Source organism: Haliotis rufescens, unplaced genomic scaffold (assembly GCF_023055435.1).
Source record: "Haliotis rufescens isolate VD_foot unplaced genomic scaffold, xgHalRufe1.0.p SCAF_4, whole genome shotgun sequence".
NCBI lineage: Eukaryota > Metazoa > Mollusca > Gastropoda > Lepetellida > Haliotidae > Haliotis > Haliotis rufescens.
The window spans coordinates 53,664,937-53,688,801 of record NW_025964112.1 but is presented as its reverse complement, the minus strand read 5'-3'; the positions used below and the strand labels follow the sequence as shown (position 1 = coordinate 53,688,801).

The 23,865-nt window shown below is 41.7% G+C and overlaps 1 protein-coding gene across 3 annotated transcripts; it reads left to right on the top strand.

Moving 5' to 3' along the window:
* The first annotated feature begins 10,017 nt into the window (after window positions 1-10,017).
* LOC124116530 lies at window positions 10,018-22,463 on the top strand. Of its 3 annotated transcripts, XM_046477888.2 has the most exons (4): window positions 10,018-10,162; window positions 13,639-13,691; window positions 15,250-15,364; window positions 21,565-22,463. In XM_046477888.2, the coding sequence occupies exons 3-4, from the start codon at window positions 15,305-15,307 to the stop codon at window positions 22,390-22,392; spliced, it is 888 nt and encodes a 295-aa protein (XP_046333844.2). In that variant the 5' UTR covers window positions 10,018-10,162; window positions 13,639-13,691; window positions 15,250-15,304; the 3' UTR covers window positions 22,393-22,463. The 3 variants fall into 3 exon arrangements, with proteins under 3 accessions (XP_046333844.2, XP_046333845.2, XP_046333846.2); XM_046477889.2 differs by lacking the exon at window positions 15,250-15,364; XM_046477890.2 differs by lacking the exons at window positions 10,018-10,162; window positions 13,639-13,691; window positions 15,250-15,364 and adding an exon at window positions 18,155-18,628.
* The last annotated feature ends 1,402 nt before the right edge of the window (window positions 22,464-23,865 follow it).

The following is a 23,865-nucleotide window of genomic DNA, read 5'->3' as shown; positions in this document are numbered from 1 at the left end:
GCAATATAAATCAAATGTTGAGCACAACACGAGGATGACAACTTCAAACATATTGGACAGATTATGATATATATTTCAACAAGTTCAATACAGTTTGTTTACAGGTGCTTGTCAAAGAGAGAATGGGTTTGGTTATATGCACTGGGCTTAACCCAATACGTTTATCAAGATAGGTAACTTGAAAAGCTTTATACTTCGGTCTCACAAGCAATAGGTGGAACTCATTAACAAAATGACATGTGTAACGTCGTATTGAAGGTTACTCTTTTGCATCTACCGTTATTCCAAATATACCGACTCTATTCATGATTCCTATCACGCAAAGCTACATTATATGGGTATGTACGTTGTTGACCCAGCGTAAAAGTCACGCATGATCTCCCAGCCTATATAACATGTGACTGGCATCTTCGTGTGTTTCACAGTCGTGGTCATGAAGTAGCCTGTCTTGAGTTTCACATCGCTGTCATTCAGCGATGAAGCAATAGGCTGATTTAAACCACATAACTATCGTTGCTCAGTATTCTCGCACAGGCATCAAGAAGCAAGGGCATGCATGTAATATTCAATATCAATATTGATACATAAACATAACACAAAACACGAACATCGGTCATCGATCATCCGCCGAAACAAACCCCATCGGGCGCAAAGGGCAAAACAGCGGCGAAAACTACACGAACGAACAGATGAGAAACAGTGATGGCTCCAGGTGCACATCCCCTGACCCCTAACCCCTAACGATAACCCTAAACCGGATAGAAGACACATCCGCACTGGCAGTGTCGTCGATGTCGTGGATAGAAGACACATCCACACTGGCAGTGTTATATTAACTGTTTGATGCAAACGGTATTACACACTCACTCTGTCAGCGAATCGCAAGCTATGTGGAAAAGGAACTATAACGTGTGTATTACTGCACTCAAGACTCACTGTAGTAAGTGGTCCTGTTTCTGTATCAAGGACACCCGTACACGAGGGAGCGGTGTGTTTTAAAGACACACACACATACACAAACACAAACACACCACGACAAATACGAACACCAACACACACACCTCTACAAACACCAATTAATTCAACACACATACACCACTACAAACACCAACACACACATATACACCAGTACAAACGCACACACACACTCACACACACAACTACAAACACCAACACACACACAAACCACTACAAACACCAACACACATGTGGCCGAGCTGATTTTATTGCTATTTTGTAAATATTTTAGTAAAGTCCTTTAATTGTCTTGTTTCTGTTTAAACCTGTTTCTGTCTCAAGCTAGATTACTTGAGCAGTATGAAAACAACAACAATTAGACTAGCTTCAGTACTTACATAACTACTAACACAACAATAGCCACTTTCACCTATACAGTCACCAACAGCAAAAGCGCCTTGCTTCATTTTCCTTCCCAGCTTCTGTGTTATGTAAGTAAAAGGTTTCTTCTGTTTTTTGCTGACTTTGCTAAATTAGTTAGTCACTTACACTTGAAGGAAATCAGTGGTTCTGTGGACCGGATTCAAATCAGTGGATGATTTATATTTGTTGTGTTCAGGGTCTCTATAAGAATATGGCAATCGATGTTATTACGATGCCTGTGATCTGCCAACGCTGACATAGTTGCCAGCTCATTGCCACACAGTGAGTTCAGAAACAACTAGTGAGTGTGCAAATAAAATCAGCTGTCAACTCACACCCCAGTAGCCTGTTCTGTGTTTACTGCCCTAACCGGAGCCTTGCCCGCTACTACATTTTGGAGCCCCCGGTGAGGACTGACAGCATGGTGGAGTACATCCTGAACATCGAGGGAAATCGAACCTAGCGTTCATCATCAGTCGTCATTGGTTGTCTTTGACTTCCAGATATCCTCGGTGACTATAACTGTGTTTTATGTCAGTGACATAGCAGTTTGACCATTCTACGTGTGATGATGATATTTTTACAGTGACTGTGTTGTGATATCAACGACTACATTGACTATTTTTTAGATCTAAATAATTGCATTGCGTCGTCTTGGTGATATGTTTTCATGTGCGCAGTCACCCTGCTTTGTGCGATGACAAGAGACATTCAACCGGAAACCAGATTCTTCTTCACCTCAGTGAATGTGTGTATTCATAGACTATGAGATTCAGGGACAGTTCTTGTGAACATTACTGCCATTTTATTTGATATGCTTTGAACATTAACTACTTCTATAACTAGATCTACCCATAACTTTCACTTGTGCATACCAGTTGTATAAGGCGCCGCGATTCGCTGTGCGGAGTTGCGTCACTTGGGCACACCAGAAACCTATGATTGTGGGTTCAAATCCCGATTCGCTCCGATTATGTTTCTAGGTTTGTCAGCACCATACCCGTACTCGTGGGTTTCACCGAAGTGGTAAACGTCTGAGACCTGCATCACTTCAGTCTTTTCTCCCACATTAAGCTGACACGCGGTGATATAACTGGAATACTGTTTAAAGCGGCGTTAAACCCAACTCACTCACTCACTTGTGCATATCGTTACACTTCAGCTATTGTTTGCTATTCATGTGTATGCTATGTCAAAGATGTATTTGCTTATGCTGAGTGCTATACTTACCGTTTGATTGCTTTCGCATTATTGTTCTGCCATACTTACCTGTTGTTTGCCATACTGTGTTGATTGGTATTCACTTATTGATGCCATATCTGTTTGACTAGAACCGGGTACCCGTGACTTGCTTTTCAGTGTGCATGTGTTTGAATTGATATTCATAACTAAGTCTCAAGCCATTTAAACTTTAAATATCTAAACTTTAACATAATATCTGACTTAAAAAATCTCTACGTTTAGGTTAAATTCAGTATAAATTCTTAACTTAGCGTTAGGTTATATCATTAGCTTAGTATTTATTACTTACTACTAGATTACACATCGTTGACTCTTGGTTGCTTGTGTAGTAATTAGTTATAAATAAAGTTGGTAGTTGGGAGTCATGATGTGATGGTGTTGTTCTCTTAGCTTGTTTTTCCTTGGCGGCTATCTTCACCGGTTCTGATAGTTGGTAAGTTGGTGTCATTTGTCTATATGGTTAAGTCTCGTTAAATATTCTATCTCTGTCTATCCCTTTTGCATGCCCACTGCATTTGCACTTTACTAAACATCAATTGAGCACAGTTAATCTAACCTTTTAATTAAGTGTATAATTACCTTCCACAATAGTTATCATCAGCTGCATGCTTCTCGGAATACTGCTGTGGTATACGGCATAAAATATGTAAGTTTGCTTTTACACAACGCCAATACGGCATAGTCTTAGTTCCCCACTACCCCTCATGTCTTAGCTACATTAATTAGTTAAATATGTAATTGTGTCCCAAATGTAATCATGTAATAAGCAGATTACATTTCCCTTTTGCTTCTTCCTCATATGCCTTTTACACACGGTTAGTGTGTTTGTAATTCTGTATTGCACTCAGCTGCTGAATTACTTGTCATTTTTTTCATAATGTAGTGATTCAGTATTGCACCCATTCACTGAATTGCTATGTAAGTGATAGTGTCATCAAATTTTCTTTTCCGTATTGTTCACAACACCAAGGTGTTTGGAAATACATTTTTTCAGCCATGGCTGAAGGTGGCATGTCTCAAGAAGACATAGATCAGCTGGTTAAAACCTTAAATGCACTTAAGCTGCAACCCAAGTCAGATATCCCAGAAGATTTCTTGGCTTGGATGCAGGCATGTATTGGCAAGGCTAGCCCAGAAGTAAAAGCAGAACTTGGAGGGTCAGATAGCACTGAGAATGCTCAGGTTCCGCTAAAACACAGCACTGTGGTAAAAGTGGCAGATGTTCCACGTTTACCTTTCTTTTCTGGTGAAGCCAGCAAAGATTCAAGCTGTGACATCTGGCGGTATGAGGTCAGGTGTCTCTTTCAAGACAAGCTCCACTCAGAAGATACGGTGAGGCAGGCCATCCGACGATCTCTGAAAGGTCCAGCTGCTAGGGCATTACTTAGACTAGGAGCTCATGTTGATGTTAATTCTATCTTGGCAAAGATGGATAGTGTCTTTGGGGATGTTAACACAGCTGAGACCCTCCTAGCTAAGTTCTACTCAGCTAAACAGTTGGATTCAGAGTCAGTTGCTTCTTGGGCACTACGTCTTGAAGATCTCCTTGGACTGTCCGTGGTTGCTGGAGAAGTACAAGTAGGCAAGACAGATCAGATGCTGAGATCGATGCTGTGGACAGGACTCGTTCCAAGACTGAAGGACATATGCGGCCACAAGTTCGACAACAGCCACACCTTCAGTGAACTACTTGTTTCTCTCCGAAGAACAGAGCAAGAGGTTAATAGTCGGTCTGGGTCATCACAAAATAAATCTACTCCCGCAATGGTTACTGTGAAAGCTGAAAACAAGGAACTGGAAGAAATCAAGGGAATGATTAAGAAACTCACAGGTGAAGTGGCAGAACTGAAGAAAAAGAGCGATTCACCATCACAGGGTCCACTTTCTTTTCCATCGAGGCCACCACCAGGACACCTTTTAGGTAGAGGGTATGCACCCCCTCAGGGACCCCCGAGGCAGTTTCGAGGACCTTCCACTCGGTTTACTTCTCCCACATTTCAGGACAGCAGTAACTATGTTCAGGGGCCCTCTGCACAGTTACAACCAGCTACCTCAATTCAGGCACACAGTTATCAGAGGCCACCAGTTACCCAGACACCCAGAATGAAACCAGGATGGACAACTGATACCTATGGTCAACCCACTCCTATCTGCTATCGTTGTGGTCAAGTTGGACACCTCAGCTATCAATGTAATGTACGAACAGACCACCGATGGAATTCTTTAAACTGAAGGAAATCCATGTTTTGGGACGAGCCGTGGATTTTAATGCACAAAGTCCCTATGGTAAACACATGGCTAGTAAAGAAATGACTAACCTTGTGGGAAGTACTTCAGAAGTTGATGTTGCCGTTCATGGGGTGAAAACTAGAGCTTTGTTGGATACGGGAGCCACAGTCTCAACCTTGAGCGAATCCTTTCACAAAGAACACTTATCTCACCTCCAAGTAATCCCACTACAACATATCCTTAATGTTGAATGTGCGGACGGTCAGTCATTACCTTATTTAGGCTATGTCGAAGCACCACTTTTTGTAACTGGCATGTCTCCAAACGAGCAGAATGGGTTGTTTTTAGTTGTACCCGATAGCAACTATAATGAGTCTGTTCCTGTTCTAATTGGGACCAACATCTTGAATTCACTGTTGCTTAAGTGTAAAGAACTACACGGAGAGAGATTCTTGCAGACCGCTAACCTTTTTACCCCATGGTATTTAGCCTTTAGATGTCTTGTTATCCGGGAAAAAGGGTTAGTAAAACAACAGAATAAGCTTGCTGTTGTGAAATGTGCCGAGCTCAAGAGGATCATTGTTCAGCCTAACAGTCAAGTTAAAATTCGTGGATTTCTTCACAAACCTCTCAACCATCATTCACCTTGTGCAGTTCTCAAAGTGGCAGATGTTCCACATTTACCTTTCTTTTCTGGTGAAGCCAGCAAAGATTCAAGCTGTGACATCTGGCGGTATGAGGTCAGGTGTCTCTTTCAAGACAAGCTCCACTCAGAAGATACGGTGAGGCAGGCCATCCGACGATCTCTGAAAGGTCCAGCTGCTAGGGCATTACTTAGACTAGGAGCTCATGTTGATGTTAATTCTATCTTGGCAAAGATGGATAGTGTCTTTGGGGATGTTAACACAGCTGAGACCCTCCTAGCTAAGTTCTACTCAGCTAAACAGTTGGATTCAGAGTCATATACCAGACGACCTCGAGATAGCTCCAAGTTTAGTATCATACCCTCGTGCACAGAAGATGGGAGTTGATGTGTACATCTCCAATGTGACAACCAGAACTGTTTCTATATCACCTCACGCTATACTTTGTGAGATTCAGCCTGTCACTATTGGAGATATGCCTCAGCCATCTACCTCAAGTGCAGAGTCCCTAATTGAAAAGATGGATTTCAAGGAAGCAGCTGTAACACCAGAACAGTTAGCTCAAGGAAAAGGTGTAATCCGAGACCACACAGACATCTTCTCAACTGGCCTGGAGACACTGATGTTGGACACACGGACAAGGTACTTCACCGGATTGAACTCACACTGAGGAACGTCCCTTTAAGCAACGACATCGACGCATTCCTCCACCCATGTACCAGGAAGTGAGGGACCACTTGGAACAACTTTTACTTTGTGGAATTATTCGGAAATCTTACTCCCCTTGGTCATCAAATGTAGTACTTGTTCGCCAACGAAATGGTAAACTGAGGATGTGTGTAGATTTTCGCGAGCTGAATAACCAAACTATCAAGGACAGTTATTCGCTCCCACGAGTTGAAGAGATGTTTGACGCTCTGGCCGGCTCTAAATTCTTCACGACTTTGGACATGAAGTCTGGATACCATAAAGTTGAACTAGCCGAAAAACATAAAGAGAGAACTGCCTTCACAGTGGGACAAATTTGGATTTTACGAGTATAACAGGATGCCTTTTGGTCTTTGCAACAGCCCCGCTACATATCAGAGGTTGATGAATGAATGCTTTGAAGGTCTACATCTGAAAATTTGTCTAATCTATCTTGACGACATCATTGTGTTCTCAGAGACCTATGATGAGCACTTGGACCATATTGCTCAAGTATTCAAAAGAATCAGAGAGAATGGATTAAAGTTAACTCCAGACAAGTGTTCCTTTTTCAAGGAAAGGATCAAGTTCCTTGGTCATGTAGTGTCATCCAAAGGTATTGAAGCAGATCCAGATAAAGTCCAGCGCATCACTGATTGGCCACGACCAACATCTCAAGAACAAGTTCGTCAGTTTCTTGGCTTCGCTTGATATTATCGCAAGTTTGTAAAGGATTTTGCAAAGATTGCCAGACCTTTGTCTTCTCTCATACCATCTCCAAAGCAAGTCAAGAAGAAGACGTCACAGAGTCAGTCTTGGTCATGGAGCTACTATCCTCACCTCCAATACTTGGATATCCTGACTACTCTAGGAAGTTCGAACTACATACTGATGCCAGTACTCATAGACTTGGCGCTGTTCTGTACCAGGAGATGGATTCAGGGAAGAAACAGGTCATCTGCTATGGTAGTCATGGGTTAAGTAAATCTGAAAGGAATTACTCAGCTCATCGTCTAGAGTTCTTAGCTTTCAAGTGGGTGGTGACTGAGAAATTCAAGGATTACCTGTATGGGAATACTTTTACAGTATTCACAGACAATAATCCGTTGACTTACGTTCTCACAACTGCTAAGCTAGATGCTACAGGTCATCGTTGGTTAGTATCGTTATCAGCCTACGACTTTGACATCATTTATCGTCCTGGACAGAGCAATGCAGATGCTGATGCATTGTCAAGATTACCTAGACTAACAGTGGAGGAAGATATAGAAGCATCTGAAGTATCTACAGAATCAGTAAAAGCCATTTGCCACATCATCCATGCTCAGCCTTTTGTGGAATCACTTTGCTTTTCTGCTGATGTTGTGAACATTGAAATGGACCAGACACAAGATATCCGCAATATGACTGATCGCGACTGGAGAAGGGTACAGGCTAAAGATCCAACACTCAGGCCATGGATTGATTATGTGAGAGCTGGTCAGAAGCCCAAACGAGATATAGTACCTCGGAACAAGGCCAACTCTTCACTTTTGAAGATCTTTGATAATATTTTCATGGAAAATGGCATTCTTTACAGACAAACTAACATAGGAGAAGAAAAGAGACGACAGCTAGTGCTTCCTGCATCCCATGTGGAAATGGCTTTACTTGGATGTCATAATGAAGTGGGTCATCCAGGACGGGACCGGACTCTTTCCTTACTAAGAGACAGGTTTTTCTGGCCTGGCATGCTGAGAGACACAGAAGAATGGATCCATGCCTGTGGCAGATGCCTGAAAAGAAAGTCTCCTACCAATATCAGAGCCCCCTTGGTGAGCATACAGACAACCCAGCCACTTGAGTTAGTTTGTATGGATTTTTTATCTCTGGAATCATCACGAGGATATGACAGCATTTTGGTTATCACAGATCATTTTACCAGATATGCCATGGCAATACCAACCAGGAATCAAACAGCCAAGACCACCGCTTAAGCCTTTTACAACAACTTTGTTCAGCATTATGGTATGCCCCAACGACTTCACACAGACCAAGGTGCAAACTTTGAAGGCAAGCTAGTGAAGGAACTCTGTGATATTTTAAACATCAAGAAATCCAGAACAACTCCTTACCATCCGATGGGAAATGGCTTGTGCGAGAGATTCAACAGAACACTCTGTGACATGCTTGGGACTCTTGCACCTGACCAGAAGAGAGACTGGAAGAATAATGTAGGACCACTAGTTCATGCATATAACTGTATTCGTCATGAATCCACTGGCCAGACTCCTTTCTTTCTGATGTTTGGACGTGAACCAAGACTTCCCATCGACCTGGCATTTGGGCTTGAGCTTAACCAACAGAAGAAGTCAATTTCAATATGAGAGTCGCTGAAGGAATGTCTCCGACAAGCCTACCAACGAGCTGCTGAGGCATCTAAGACATCAAAAGATCATCAAAAGGCCGACTACGACATGAAAGTAAGAGGAGCCACTTTGGATGTAGGAGACAGAGTCCTAGTTAAGACCTTGGCTTTTGATGGGAAGCATAAACTTGCAGATCGTTGGGAAGAAGATGTGTACGTGGTTCTCAGGCAACCAAATCCTGCCATTCCAGTGTTTGTGGTCCAGAAGGAGAACTCAGAAGGAAGGAAAAGAACTTTACACCGGAACCATCTTCTACCCATTGGCACCATCTCAAGACCGGAAGTTCCGCCCAGACCAATCCCTGCACTAAGACGATGTAAACAGAGAGGAAAACCAAATGAAGGACAACAACTAGACGACAACACAAGTGAGAAAACAGAAGATTCAGAGGACAGATATGTGTGCTTAGTGCCTGTTCAGACATTCCAGGGGACAGCAGAAGATCATGACTCAACAGCCATGAACAGTGAAGCTGCTGACAGGATGGAAGATTCTGCCCAAGAAGAAACTGGTAATGATCAAGGAATTCTTGTGGCAGCGGGACCTTCTTTTAGTGGTGACGACCACTCGTCAGAGTTGTCGGAAGAACAACATGACACAGAAGAAAACCCAGATGAAGAATTCGTACATGAAACTGAACAGGACCAATCTGAGACCTCAACGGCACTCAGAATAGAGGACAACCAGAAGCCAACTGTAGTGGAATTGTTAGAAGCTACTGATGAAGCTGCTGCGCCACTTGCAGAAGCCACTATAGCCCACCCTACCCCACCGACAGCAGCCAGACGTTCCAGTCGATCAACTCGGAAGCCCTCTTGGATGACATCAGGGGAATACCTGATGAGTCACCAGATCCCAGACCAAGACAGGGAGAGGAGATCTCGGACTATCCAGGAACTTGCTTCCAGTGGCGTTTTGGAACATTTATCTCGTGCATTTATTTCGATTGTTGATGGTAGTATTAAATGACGAGGACGTCATTATTTGGGAGGGGGTAGTATGTGGCCGAGTTGATTTTATTGCTATTTTGTAAATATTTTAGTAAAGTCCTTTAATTGTCTTGTTTCTGTTTTAACCTGTTTCTGTCTCAAGCTAGATTACTTGAGCAGTATGAAAACAACAACAATTAGACTAGCTTCAGTACTTACATAACTACTAACATAACAATAGCCACTTTCACCTATACAGTCACCAACAGCAAAAGCGTCTTGCTTTATTTTCCTTCCCAGCTTCTGTGTTATGTAAGTAAAAGTATTTTTCTGTTTTTTGCTGACTTTGCTAAATTAGTTAGTCACTTACACTTGAAGGAAATCAGTGGTTCTGTGGACCGGATTCAAATCAGTGGATGATTTACATTTGTTGTGTTGCCTTGCCCGCTACTACACATACACAGACAACACACGCGGAGACATTAATACCGGTTTATTATTAGATCGAGTTTTACCCGTCTAGCCTCACATCTCTAACAACCTGTTATGTGACACAGCAGAGCCTTGCAGACATACACAACACGTCCTTGTTCGTTAGTCTGGGTATTGCATCACGGTTTCATACAGAATCCACTTGGTACAGGTATGTTGACAGTTACGTTTGGAATAAGTAACAGTTTTCGTAATTGTAGTCAAACACTCGGCTTTACGCTACAAACGAGAGCTCATCAGTTTCATTCGCTATACCTGTTGCTGAAGGTCTACCCGACCTTCTTTTTTCAGGTCATGGCTACAAAGCCTGTACTGTACTGGTCGGAAATGGTCGCCATTTTCTAAAGATTCGTATCAGGTCTACCAAGGATAAATTAATTGGTGTCTAACACTTGGCAAACTATACTAACGAGGGCTCTCGAGAGGCACATTGATTCATGGTATAAGCTGAAGGTCGGCCCGACCTTCCTCTTTTAGGGTGCGACAAAAATGCCTCTTCTTTGCTCAGCGGAAACTACACACTCTTCCTAACATCCGTATCAAGCACATACATAAACAGACATAAACATGTGTAGACTATTTGTCTATTTTGCACTCTAATATATCGCCTAGCAGAATCATATCTGAGAGTTTTCGTTGCACGCAGAGCCTATTCGCTTGGTTGAGTTCGAGTCGATATGCATTCAGAAAACGACCACATGCAATACACTTGCTTCTTTGTTCGTGGCAGAATAAAACACCAGTAATGTTCCCCATGAAACGTGAGATGCAAATGCAGGCAACGTTCGTTTGAACAATATCACTAAACAGTTGATAACATGAAAAGCTAAAACAAAACGCATAATTACTTTGACATGTTTGACATTATATACACCGGAATGAATAAAATCTACCACGTCGTTCTGCTACAGGCAAGATCCTAGTAAATGGGGTAATAATGTATACATCAATGTATTTTTATCTGTGATTTAAAAGATGGGTAGCTATAACTCGATAACTATATCTGGCACTTAGCATAGCGTTCCTCAGATTGAGCTTATGCCAGAAAATCGTGGTTAACTTCGAAGAATTTAGTCTTGATAATATAGTGATGGTTAATAAAAGGTGAGGTGAAATGAGTTCAACATCCCTCTCATGATTATTGCACTTATATAGGACGCGTGTGTGTGGGCGTGCATACGTGTGTGCGCCTCTATTAGTCCGGACTTATGTCGGCCTTTTAGTGCTAGCCCAGTGAAATAACATGCCACAGTTTATCATGTATCAGACACACATAACCAACTCCGATACGGAAAGTCCTTGTTTGGTCTCCTTATTGCCAATCGTCAGACAGTGTAATAACAAGTACTATCCTTCAGCGTCTTTTTGATATGATGCAGTCAGGCATCGAACCACCGATCTTTCCAGGCAGACGCGCTCTATCCACTACACCACGGCGGCGGTCCGTTGGTAATAACATGTTAACGGTGGTCAAATTCAAGGTGAGGTCACATGGAGCAGGTATTTCTAACTATGTTGGATAGTTGATTGAATTTGAAATGTTGAGACAGTGGTGAGGTCCTGGTCTGTACTGATGAATGCTATTCTGAAGGTTGGTGAGGCGATCTTTATCTACATATATATCAAAGAACAAAGTAGTCTACTTCTGATTTCATAACTGCATGCGTGAGTGCGGTACATTGCAATGTCCGAAGAGGCTGTCAGGGTCATGAGAATTACAAAGGTAGTATCGCCTTTGCGGAACATAAGGGCTATGGGTGATCTTGCTCTTGCTTTCAGTATTCTCCAAGGTTAACCTCTATTATGATAGGTAGCAATGGTCATGCCATTTGGAAACCGATAGATAGGTGACTGTCTAATGTTTGATTGCTATCCGTCACTTTGAGTACGTTGTTAATGATACGTGGCTGGTTAGGATAACTGGGTTAGTCACAAAAAGGTACAAAGATTATATACTGAACCACAAAAGAAACGTCACCCCAAGTAACATTGCATGAAAAGCTGGCTTTTAAATATCTGGGTAATTTTTGTCAAAGGTTCTAAAATTTAACATTACCTTGTCCGGAAAAATGAAATTTGATGATAAAAAACAAAGCAGATGGCAATAAAACCGATCGCCCAAACGCATCACAGCAACGGCCATGGTAATCCAATGACCGTCAGTTCCGTGCAAATTGAAATGCGCATTCCTTCCCCCATTTCTTGCCCTATAAAAATCCACCCAGATCGGATAACATTCATTCCTAATTGAATTGCTACCACATGCCACGATTGACAAGAAATCAGCGACACCAAGCCCTTGGACGATTGCAAGCTAGACAAACCGCCCGGCAATGCATTGCAAGGCAATGCAAGGATCATATACAGGCTCCAGCAACGGTACCAGAACACCAACACTACAGATGACCGACCACGTAGTGGAAGACCAAGGGTCACCACCCGAGTCAGGATCGTCAGATTGTGCAACAGCATCTTTAAGATCGCTTTGTTACTGCTGCAGAAACTGCTCGACAGACCATGGGGACACACCAGCGACATATTAGTGCGGACACCATGCGTCGACGATTGACGAGCAGACACCTTCACTGTCACAGGCCACACCGTCTTCAGTGGGCAACACAGCACCAGCATTTGCGCAACCAGCAGTGGAGAAAAGTCCTCTTCTCAGACGAGAGCCTTTACTGTATCTCAACAGCAGATGACAGAAAGGGAGTCTGGCGACGCCGTGGGGAACGTTTTTCGGATGCGTGTGTTGTTGAGAGAGACTCGTGGTCCGAGCATCATGGTGTGGGGTGGAATTGGTTTTGCACAGAGGGTCTTCCCTGTGGTCTTCCAGAACATCGGTGAAGGGAGAGGCAATGGTGTCACAGCAGCTCGGTACATTGATCAAGTCTTGGGACCTCAAGCCATACCTCAGTTGGCACATCGCCTCAGAGTGTGGGCTCAAGTGCCTATGGCTTTCATCAACCGCCTCAACCATTCCATGTATCGGCGTTGCCCGGCAGTCATGAATGCACTTGGCGGACACACGAGATACTGACTTGTGATGCCATTTTCTCAGAGACTAGTGTTGTGTTTCACTTTAAGAACATTTGACACTTTAATTTCAACCTTGATGATCAGTTTAGTCACGGTTCATCTTTTTAATATGTCCCAAAGTATGTTTACTGTGTTTGGACAAATAAGGTTTCTCATATATCTATCCATGATGACGTTTCTTTTGATTTTCAGTATACTACCTACATGTATTGCATTATGATGTGTTCACATATAATAGTATTGTATCATCTATACTGAAACGTTTCTACTATTCTCACAATAGTCATTTATCATACATGCTATTCTTGATCAATTGTTCTTTTCATGGCTCTCAAAACCAAGCAAACCACCTACTTTGATGACACGTATCTAACTTGGACTGACTATGGATATCAGTAAAACAGCAACTCTACTGATGTCGAACTAATATTGAGAACTCAACTACAGTCCACCAGAAAGGCTACACTTTTGCAGATTGTAATTTGTGAATATTTTGCTATGGCACATCCGATCTACAGATCCTGTGTCCTCCCAAGAATTGGACATTGCAGATGACATTTTAACTTGCAGATACCCTTTTAATTGTAGAAATGGCTGACCCTGAAAATATTCGGTGTGAAAATCTCAATCCTGCACAACAGGTAAGTGATTTTAGTAGTTTAGTTAACTTTCAGGAGAAACAATATTTACTAACCATTATTTTTATTGGTAATCAATGCATATTCAGCCACCACAAGCCATTTTAGTCTTTACGAAATTCAGATAACATAGGTCAGCTTCATTGTATGTGCATTAGGGGAATACTGAAGTCAGGACATGAACATTTGGAGTGAAGTCCTTTCTTCACCCGAACAAACACCGGAACATATGATACAAATCGAAATGGGGAATTGCAGTGGACATCATGTGTGTATGGTGACCCAGAGGGGGTACATCGCGTTCTCGCCTACAATTACGGCTGCGAGAAAGCGAGAAAGCGATAACATGGGTCGAAAAAGCGATAGCACGCGAGGAGAAAGCAATAAGGCTAGACGAGAAAGTTTTTACACCAGACACGAAAGCGATATGTATGTGGCTTTCTCGTTTCGTGTTTGTTGTGTCATGTCCTTTTTCTTCATTTTTGGAGGCTGGGGTTGTTGTTTTATAAATGAGAGCTGAGATTTTTTCCGGTCACATTTCAAATTATACCAACGGAGGGAATGTAAAACATCTCTCGCAGTTTACTTAAACATGACAACTGTACAATCACTTTCTCGCTTTATTGCCTTCTTCGCCTCATTCTATGACTTTCTCGCTCTATCGCTTTCTAGCTCAATTGCTTTCTTGCTTCATCACTTTCTCGTCTCATGTTCTCGCTTTTTCGCTGCCGTAATTGAAGGCGAGAAAGCCACCATATGTTTGTCATTGGTGCGTCAAATATGCAAATGTCCTCCATATGTATACCATAAACATTTTCGACCTTTATTGAGGTCTTGACCGTTGTAACCTTAATCAAACAACTTTTAAGTAAGAATCAAACACCTTTATGAGCAAGAATCAATAGAAAGGATGCCAGTGAAATAGTTAAGAGTTATATTTCACTGATATTTTCATACATAGCTGGAATGTTATTTCTATTTATCATCCAAATCTGGATTCCACAAGAGATGCAGCTTGGATGAGATCAAGCAATATCTCTACAATGAATTGCATCATCATAATGCTTTGTCATTATTTACCATGACATCACAATCACATCACTAATTCCATTGCCACTGAAGCATATTAGCTGTACCTTTTACACCCAGGACACCGGTTATTACTGTTTACAAACTGAAACATTGGAAGTATTATTTAGATGATAAATAGTGTCCTTTGACATCAAATACTAGTATATCAACACTCGTGGAAAAATTTTAAAATTTCTCGCACGCTTCGGAGTTTTAATCCTATCTTGACTTTTGTTGATATAATTGACACTCGGTGGGATTCTCTATGTATCTGCTTGTTTGTTTACATGAATTTCACTGCACTTACCTGCATTTGTAATGGTAAAGAATTTATCTCGGTCATCTTCACTGCCTTATGGTCCAGACAGCTAGCAACTATGGGGTTGTTAAAAAGTAAAAGAAAATATTCAGAAACTTGCAAGATATCAACATAAACTATTGTATCCAAGAGTATAAAAAAGAAGAAAAGGCGTACGCTACCTGTCTACAGGCAACCATGCTGTGTGGCAGTTTGCACATAGTGACACAAAGCACAATTGAATAGCATGCAAGCACAAGCAGGCCTGATGGCGGTGGCCAGGAGCAAAAGGATAATAGGTATTAAGGTAACTCAATTTTACTAGCTCGCTTTTGGGGGACTGAAAACATTAAAATGTAATTTGATAAAATACCACTATGCCACACACCCGATTAAACGTCCTAACGTGACCTGGGAATTAACCGGGGTCCGTGCCCACTCCTTGCCTTGTCCCACAGCAAACAGAGGCTTGAGGAATCACTCTGGTCAGTGCCCAGAGCACCAATCAAACTCCTTGCCTTGTCCCACAGCAATCAGAGGCTTGAGGAATCACTCTGGTCAGTGCCCAGAGCACCAATCAAACTCCTTGCCTTGTCCCACAGCAAACAGAGGCTTGGGAAATCACTATGGTCATTACACTGTAGGACTACATCCAACGCACTCCACGGCAGTGCATAGTGGGTGGTCTTATTATCTAGGAAAGGTGACACACAGAATGCGCTCGCGATATAGTCTTAGGCCAACAACTGTGGAATTTGTTTTCTTAAAAGATTGCCATTGAAGGACAGTAAATTTACTAGTAGCGCATCACAGATATATACTCATCAAAAAAAGTTCCCGTGACACGAATATTTTAGTGTATTTTTCAAACAAGTAAAGTTTGGTTTTCAATATTGTAGTACATGTATGGAATCAAGTCACAAAAACGCAGTTGCTACAGAAAAGCATGCATTCCATGCAAAAGTTGACTTTTATGCAAGCCCCATGAATTTCACTACCCAAGAATTGGTATAAAAACATGTGCCTTAACGGGATTCCATATGCATTGTTTAGCATCGTGCTGACAACAACCACTCAGAAAAACAGCAATTATTAAACATTACGAAATGCCACAATTTAACGTCCACAGAAACACCATTTGGTGTTTATGGTAACGTTGGAAACAGACGAATGCAGTCAGAGACCATCATCGGAGTGGCAGGCCACGCGTAACCAATAATCGACAAGATAACTGGATTCGAACAACACACCTACGAAATCGATTCCAGACAGCAACGGTGACTGCAAGAAGCATCCCTGGCCTTCGACGAATATCTTCACAAGCCGTACGTCGCCGCCTCAGATGTGCAGGGATTGTCGCCAGAAGACCCGCCAGGCATGCCATTTTGACAGGAAACAACAGTCAAGCACGTCTACAGTGGTGCAGACAGCGTCTACGCTGGACGGCCATGCAGTGGGGACAAGTTCTATTCACTGACCAGTCTCGTTTTCACCTCAGCTAAAGCGATGGACGGATTCGAGTGTACCGACGTCGAGGTGAACGTTACGCCAATCATTGTGTCATGGAAGATCGGTTCGGGGGCGGCAGCGTTATGGTATGGGGTGGGATTACAGCAAGACAGAGGACCGGTTTGATAGTGGTATAGGGAAATCCCAATGGACAGCGCTACCGCGACGAGATCATCGGCCCGATTCTACCGTTTTTGCGTCGTCATGGCCATGGCATTACCTTTCAACATGACAACGCCCGGCCTCATATTGCTCGACTTGTTCGGGAATCTCTTTAACAAAACAACGTGAATGTCATCCCCTGGCCGGCTCCACAAGTGGAATGAGATGGATCGCGCCTTCAACGTCAACCACGTGTTCCACAGACACTCCAGGAACTTCGAAACATGCTCCAGCAGATATGGACAGATATCCAACAGGACTTTGTGCGAAGCCTGGTCCATTCTATGAGACGAAGGTGTGTTGCTTGCATCGCAACCAGAGGTGGACACACACGCTATTGATTTGAAAATTGACTTTTGGCATATTCATGGGGTTTTTTTATGAAATCACGGATTTTCTGAAGTCAGTATGACAAATTAAACCATTTGAACACTTACAGGAGTCTTTTATCTGTTGAAACCGAAATTGTGTCAGACTTGGTAAAAACATAACTTTGCATTAAATCTTATTCAATGTCACAGGAACTTTTGATGTTTAGTATATGTTGAAACCTAGTTTGAAAACAATACCAAGATCAGATTGTTAAACGACGACAAAGTATAAAACTAACAATATCTATAGATCGCTAGCAACCAAAAGTAAGCCACCATACCAGGGACCATGACGACTTACAGCACCTCTACTACCTGCATGCTTCCCAAGCAGGATTTACACCATCCGACAAGCTGCCATCGATTGTTTGCATACTAAGCCGAAAATTAAGATCGCTTATCTTCTGGGATTTTAACTATGAATAGAAACAAACTATTTGACTGAAATGGTCTCAAATACCCCTCAAGAGACAATTATTTTATGCAACTTTAGTCGCCTATGCAGGCACAGCCATTACCCATCTGTAACTGTTTAATTGTACCAAGTTAAAAGATCACTTACTTTTAAAATGAATATTTTTATCGAGATTTATCAATTACTTCAATTTCTTTTAAATTACCAATAAATAAATGAACGATTGCAGAGATAAAAATATCATTTCAAGATGAAATTTTGAAATATTTATCCCTTGTCATGGAATAATCCACTGTCAAGCGGGTGACACATTGATAGTGCTTCTCTCATTACAGAACATGATCCTCACCCGTTCCATAAATACTTATGTGTATAACGAGAATGGCCAACATAACATCGTCGCATATTGACCTTATCAAGTCTGTAATGACAACTCAAGTAGGTGTAATTCATTTATACCTACTTGGGTGTCGTACTTCGTTTACTTTATATATGTAATGTCATATCTAATCACAGGTTTGATATCACGGTATGGAATTAGACGTGATGTCACCGGCACGTTCGGTGTTGCTTTAGATGCAGCATCGGCCATTGTGTTACCACTGATTCCAACATTGCGTGGAAAACAGTATCTGTGAGTATACCCCAGTATTAAAAAGCTAGACGCTGGATTGGTCCTTCCACCTTGTGCCTATTGATACAACAACCCAACTGACTGATGGTTGCTAAGCCTTTTTCTCTTTTTCTGTTTATTGGTGATAGGGGGAGAAGCTGGTGTAAACACTGGGGTGATGGTGGAACAGGGCTCAGTAGACTTGTGTCAAGAAGGGTGGTAGCGAGGTGGGTTACCGTGTCCATGTCCGTGGTTTGGCTGTTGGTGGCTTGGCTGAGTTGTTGATCGGTGTGTAGGCGGACGCTGGAGTTGGCTTGGTCCTGGGTTTGAGGTGGCCGATGCGGTTTAGTTTTGCGCATTGCGAGTCCTGGATCTTTTAGGTTGGTTAGAATCAAACACAATAGTGATTAAACTTTCTTCCTGCCTGTAGATCTGCGTTGAGGGAATAGTTGGCGACCCGATATGCCAGTAATGGGAGGAGAACTCCAACTAAGTCCCTTGGTAAGGCGTTGTTTGTGTTTCTTGTTTGGTTGGAGGTCATAGTGATGAGCCAGTCATCAGCTGAGTAACCCGATATGAATCAACGAGTAATCCGAAGTAATCCGACATGAATCGACGTACGACTGCACCACTCTGACCAATGAACGAATAACGATTAACCAATAACGATGACGAACAACTAAAAATGAGTGAAATGTTATCGAAAAGTGTGATATATATATATATATATATATATATATATATATATATATATATATATATATATATATATATATGTATATATATATATATATATCACACTTTTCGATATATACATGTACCTAGATAAAACAAAAGCGGCAAAGATCACCTTTGTTATATATAAAAACATCAATTTATTTTATAAGCTCCTTGTAAGGTCGCAACTTTTGAAATAATGTTGTCATAAGTAATCTCCGAGCTCAACATGCCACGTTTGACTCAAAAATATAAAACAAACATATTTTGTGTTTTCATTTTAAATCATATAAGCCTAATCTCCTTACCCTTTTTGCTGTTAGCCTCTTAGTTGCTACCATCCGTTCACCCCTTAATTAGTGAAAGCAGATGCGCCCAGTGAGTAGTCGTGGTTGAGTGGTAGCATATATTCGACCGATCAGGAAAAACCCAGACACTTTTTTTCTACAAATTGAAACATTTTATTTCAGAAATTCGGCGGATCGGGTGGTCACCGTTTCCCCACTCATACTCTGTTACGCAAAGGAAAATAGTTCTTTGAATATATACAACATACTCTGGAAATATGTCAACATAATTTCATTCACTGAACAAATTTACAAAAAATATTTGGGATAAATCAAATCTTAAAAATAGGTTGCAGGAAGTTGAACAAAAAAATAAACATGACCTCGATGCACCGAGGCGAGGTCAACCTTCAAGCGCAGATTTATATATATATATATGACGTCACATAAGTTGGTAAAGTGCTGCATTACTGCTTTTGAAAGTGACGTTTATGGAGCAGTTATGGAAAACACGCCGACGCGTGAACCCTCTCACGGCACTAGCAAATTGGGAATATCACCGATTTATGAAGGTGTTGCTTGTGTTTGGATAATCGCAAACCAATTCGGAGGATGCGAAATGGACTGGTGGGGATTGAACCAAGTGCTCTGAAACTTGTGTGTTTTGTGTTCATTTTCAACGTCAGGATGTGTTATGTTTGGAGTTTGGGATTTTTAGCGTGTGCTGTAATACTTTGCTTAGCTGGTGTTTCTTGTCACCTGAGATGGACCTACTGTATGACCTGATGCCAGCTTCATTACTGTGCCCCGTCACTCCTTATGTGCCGCCGCTTCTCGGCCTAGAATGCACGCGTTTGCTCTGTGTCAGCGGCCACATCTGAGCAGGGCACGACATTGTTTTCATTGGTGCTAGATTCCTGTCATATCCGAAAACAAGGCATGAAAGCCAATATCGCTCAATAAATCAGTTTCGTTCACCTCAGTAATTTTACAGAATTAAATTTCTTCACTTGCGTTATTAGTATTGAAAGATAGCCATTCCATATCCAAATCACCGCAAGGACAATCCATTTTGTTTCATGTAGCAGCTAGACGACATCAATCAAAGCATTTATTTATTTATAATTCAGATGAAAGGTTACAAGACCAGGCAAAATACTAAATTAATTATATTGCTGATAAATGCAGGTATTAAAAAGAAAATAGAAAAACGAGAATTCGGGGAAACCCCGGAAAGTAGTTCCGGCAAAAGTTCACAAGATCAATTTCACAAAAAAATTGTTCACATCGTGTGAACATTTTTTGTCCGTTCAGAGGTGGTGTGTGAACTCCAAATATCAGATCACGTGACTATCCCTTCAGCCAATCAGCATGAAAGAAACAGTGTAAACTTCAAAGTATGAAATTATTTTTTTAAAGGATTTCTTTTCAGCCCATGCACAACACAGTATCAATGGTAATGTGGAAAATTTTAGTTTGAAGGACATTAACACGTGACCTTTGGACATGATAATGCAAAATGTTACTTATCGCCGATGTCTTGTTCATCGAATCGCAGACATCCTGCAAAGGAAGCTTGGATGTTGTCTCTCACATGGGGTCATTTTAAAACCTATGATCGCAGCACATTTTTTTTTAATCCATTGATATTCATCGATAACTATTTGACTAGTTTATATAAAAAAAAGTAAACATTTAATGAATGAATTGCATATTCATGATATTTAATATATTTGATTTGATTTTTACGATGACTCGTGCCCCTGTAACCTATGTGACGTAACGTGTCAAAGGTCGCAGGCTAATGGCGGCACATTTGAGTGAAAGTGTAAACAAGAGGAAATTGACTAAGCCCATATGCATTATATATTTTTGGGGTTTATCTGTTTCTATTCATATATGTCCCTCTGACGCAGCAACTGCGTTTTGTGGAGGGACATATATGTCCTTAGGGGATGGAGGGGGGTTAAGAGTGGCACGGCTCTTGTTAAGAGTATATTTAATCAGCGTTAGAGCATTCAAGGAATCCACATTTGACGAATCAGTGACCGCCATTATATCCAATGTTTACGTAATTCCCTATATTCACTTAAACAAGTGTCACAATGTTACCGTGTTATTTAAGGTTAACACTTGACTTGCTTTTGCATGTGTTTGCGATAGATGTTACCGGTGGGGCAGGATACTACTGATATCACCGTTTCGCAACCATTGGAATTATCGCTATTTGGTAGTGATTCTTAAACACATGCTTATTGTAAAGTTTGGGAATGTACAATGAACTCTAGCAGATATTTGTTAAGATTATGGAAAGGGTTTTGCCGCTTTTACTCATAGTTGGCTCAGCAAGTACTCATAACTCAAGTTAAAAAAATGTTTGCTTATATGTTCCTGTGCTACTCTATTATATTGTATTTCAAAAACTACTTTCAGAATCAAGAAGCAGAAAGTACACTTGAGAGCATTGCAGACGACCTGAACAAGCTACATCACTACAACAATGTCTGCGACATCATCTTCAGGGCACTTAGCTTATTTGGATGTATTTTTGTCATCGTAGCGTTTGGATTGCTATTCCATGAAGAGTATTTCAAGAACTCTGATCCTTTAGCAGCTGTGGGTGCAGCTATATCCATCGTGGCAAATATTGGCTTATTAGTCAACGGCCGGAAGCTGAGGTACGACAATAGAAGGTGTATCAAGAAAGACCTTCTGCCAAAGTTTCCTGGGCCTGTCAGCGAGCGTGTTCTTCAGGGTATCACTGACATATCATTGCAACCAGAAGATTCAGCAATATCACGTTTGCCTGAGTGGTGCAGACGTGTCTGTCGTAAATGCGGATGTTGTTGTCGAGAACATTGTCTCCCGGATGACCCACTGGAGCCCATGTGTACTATCGACCCAAGTAAATGTCTGTGCTGCAAATGTTCGTGTCCACGTGCAAAGTGCCCGAACTTTTGTGAATATATGTGTTCCTGTTTCACCTTCCTTCTAACGTTTGAACTCTTTGAGAGTATCTACTACATCGTGTCATCAGGTTGGGTGCTATGCAGCAACGTCCATGCCATCATTGATCGTTTTCACCATAAGCACGGCCAAATGATCTTCAACGAGCTGAGTGTGTGGAGCCGAGCCTCAGAAGGTTTTGATGTGGCAATTGCCATCTTCACTCTTCTATTAACTTTGGTTAAATGTAAAAAGCGCACAGAGGAACGTCCAGTTATAGAGATAAGAAAACTTGTTCCAAATGTAAACAAATAAATTGCATATATTTGAATACCAATAATTAGTATGCTTCATGACATTTCTCCAATCAATTAAAGTTGTAAATCTAAAAACTTGTTTTGTTTATTTGTTTGTTTGTTGTTTAACGCACCCTCAACAATATTCCCTATATATAAAATCGAGTCTGGTGAGTCAATCCGGTGATTGACAGCATAAGCCTCCATCCAGGCAATTGGGATATGATGATGTGCAATGAACCAAGTCCCTGAGACTCTAACTGAACAACACAGTCCTCTCTTACGAAAAGCTGGGAACAAATTCTAGCCTGGAATCAGGGGGCTCGCATGCCCCAATCGTCAGAGGCACCGCCATTTGCTGTGCAGAGTTGCGTCTCTTGGGCACGCCAGAAACTTATGACGGTGGGTTCAACGCCCGGTTCACCCCGATTATAATTTCTAGGTTTGTCTACACCATACCGCTGCTCATGGGTTCATGAAAGTGGTAAACGTCTGCGACCTGCATCACTTCAGGCTTTCCTCCCACATTAAGCTGACACGCCGTGACCAGGAATACAGTTTAACGTGGCGTTAAACCCAACTCACTCACTTGATGTCTACACTACAGTAAACACTGGATTACAACATAATCACTTATGATCTGAATATGCCAGTGTCAGCCAGTGTGTTGTTGTGAGTGTTTGTGCGTGCGTGCGTGCGTGCGTGCGTGCGTGTGTGTAAATTATTGTGTGGGGAGGTAGTGAGGGCACTACAGAAAAAACGCCTAGCCAATAGAATAGACGTAACTGCATCTGGCTAATGACATATTGATATTATTACATAACCCCAGGAGACCTATTCTAAACCAAGTGGGGCGGTCGGGTAGCCTAGTGGTTGAAGCGTTCGCTTGTCACGCCGAAGACCCGGGTTCGATTCCCGACATGGGTACAATGTGTGAAGCCCATTTCTGGTGTCCCCCGCCGTGATATTGCTGGAATATTGCTAAAAGCGGCGTCAAACCATACTCACTCACTCTAAACCAAGTCCTGAAAGAAAAGAAAACCGCAAAGTAAATTTGTAAGAAGTGACTGAGCTTTCTAAGAAATGCAGTAACAGTAGTGAAATATTCGTCATACAGTGAAACCGGAAATGAGTAATAAATTGCGATAATTTCCGCACGCGAAATCTGAGATCAGTTATATGTCTGATGTTATGTTTATAGTCTGCTTTGAGCAGAGATTTCTTATGAATATGGCCAGGGTTTTGTTGCTCTCGTATATTTTAATTATCGTTGTCCGTTAATATTTGACATTTTCATGCCCATGAGTATACCGAGAAATTGACAATCTTTCCAATTCAAGCCAGTTGAATACGTTCACTTCAGGATTGTGTATTTTTTTCGGTTCAATGAAGTATGAATCGGAAAACCGATGTGCAAACTTTTGTAAGAATCCGCTACGCCATGACAGGGATAAAACATGGCTTTGCCGGCTCGGAGTCTGTATACTGTGTG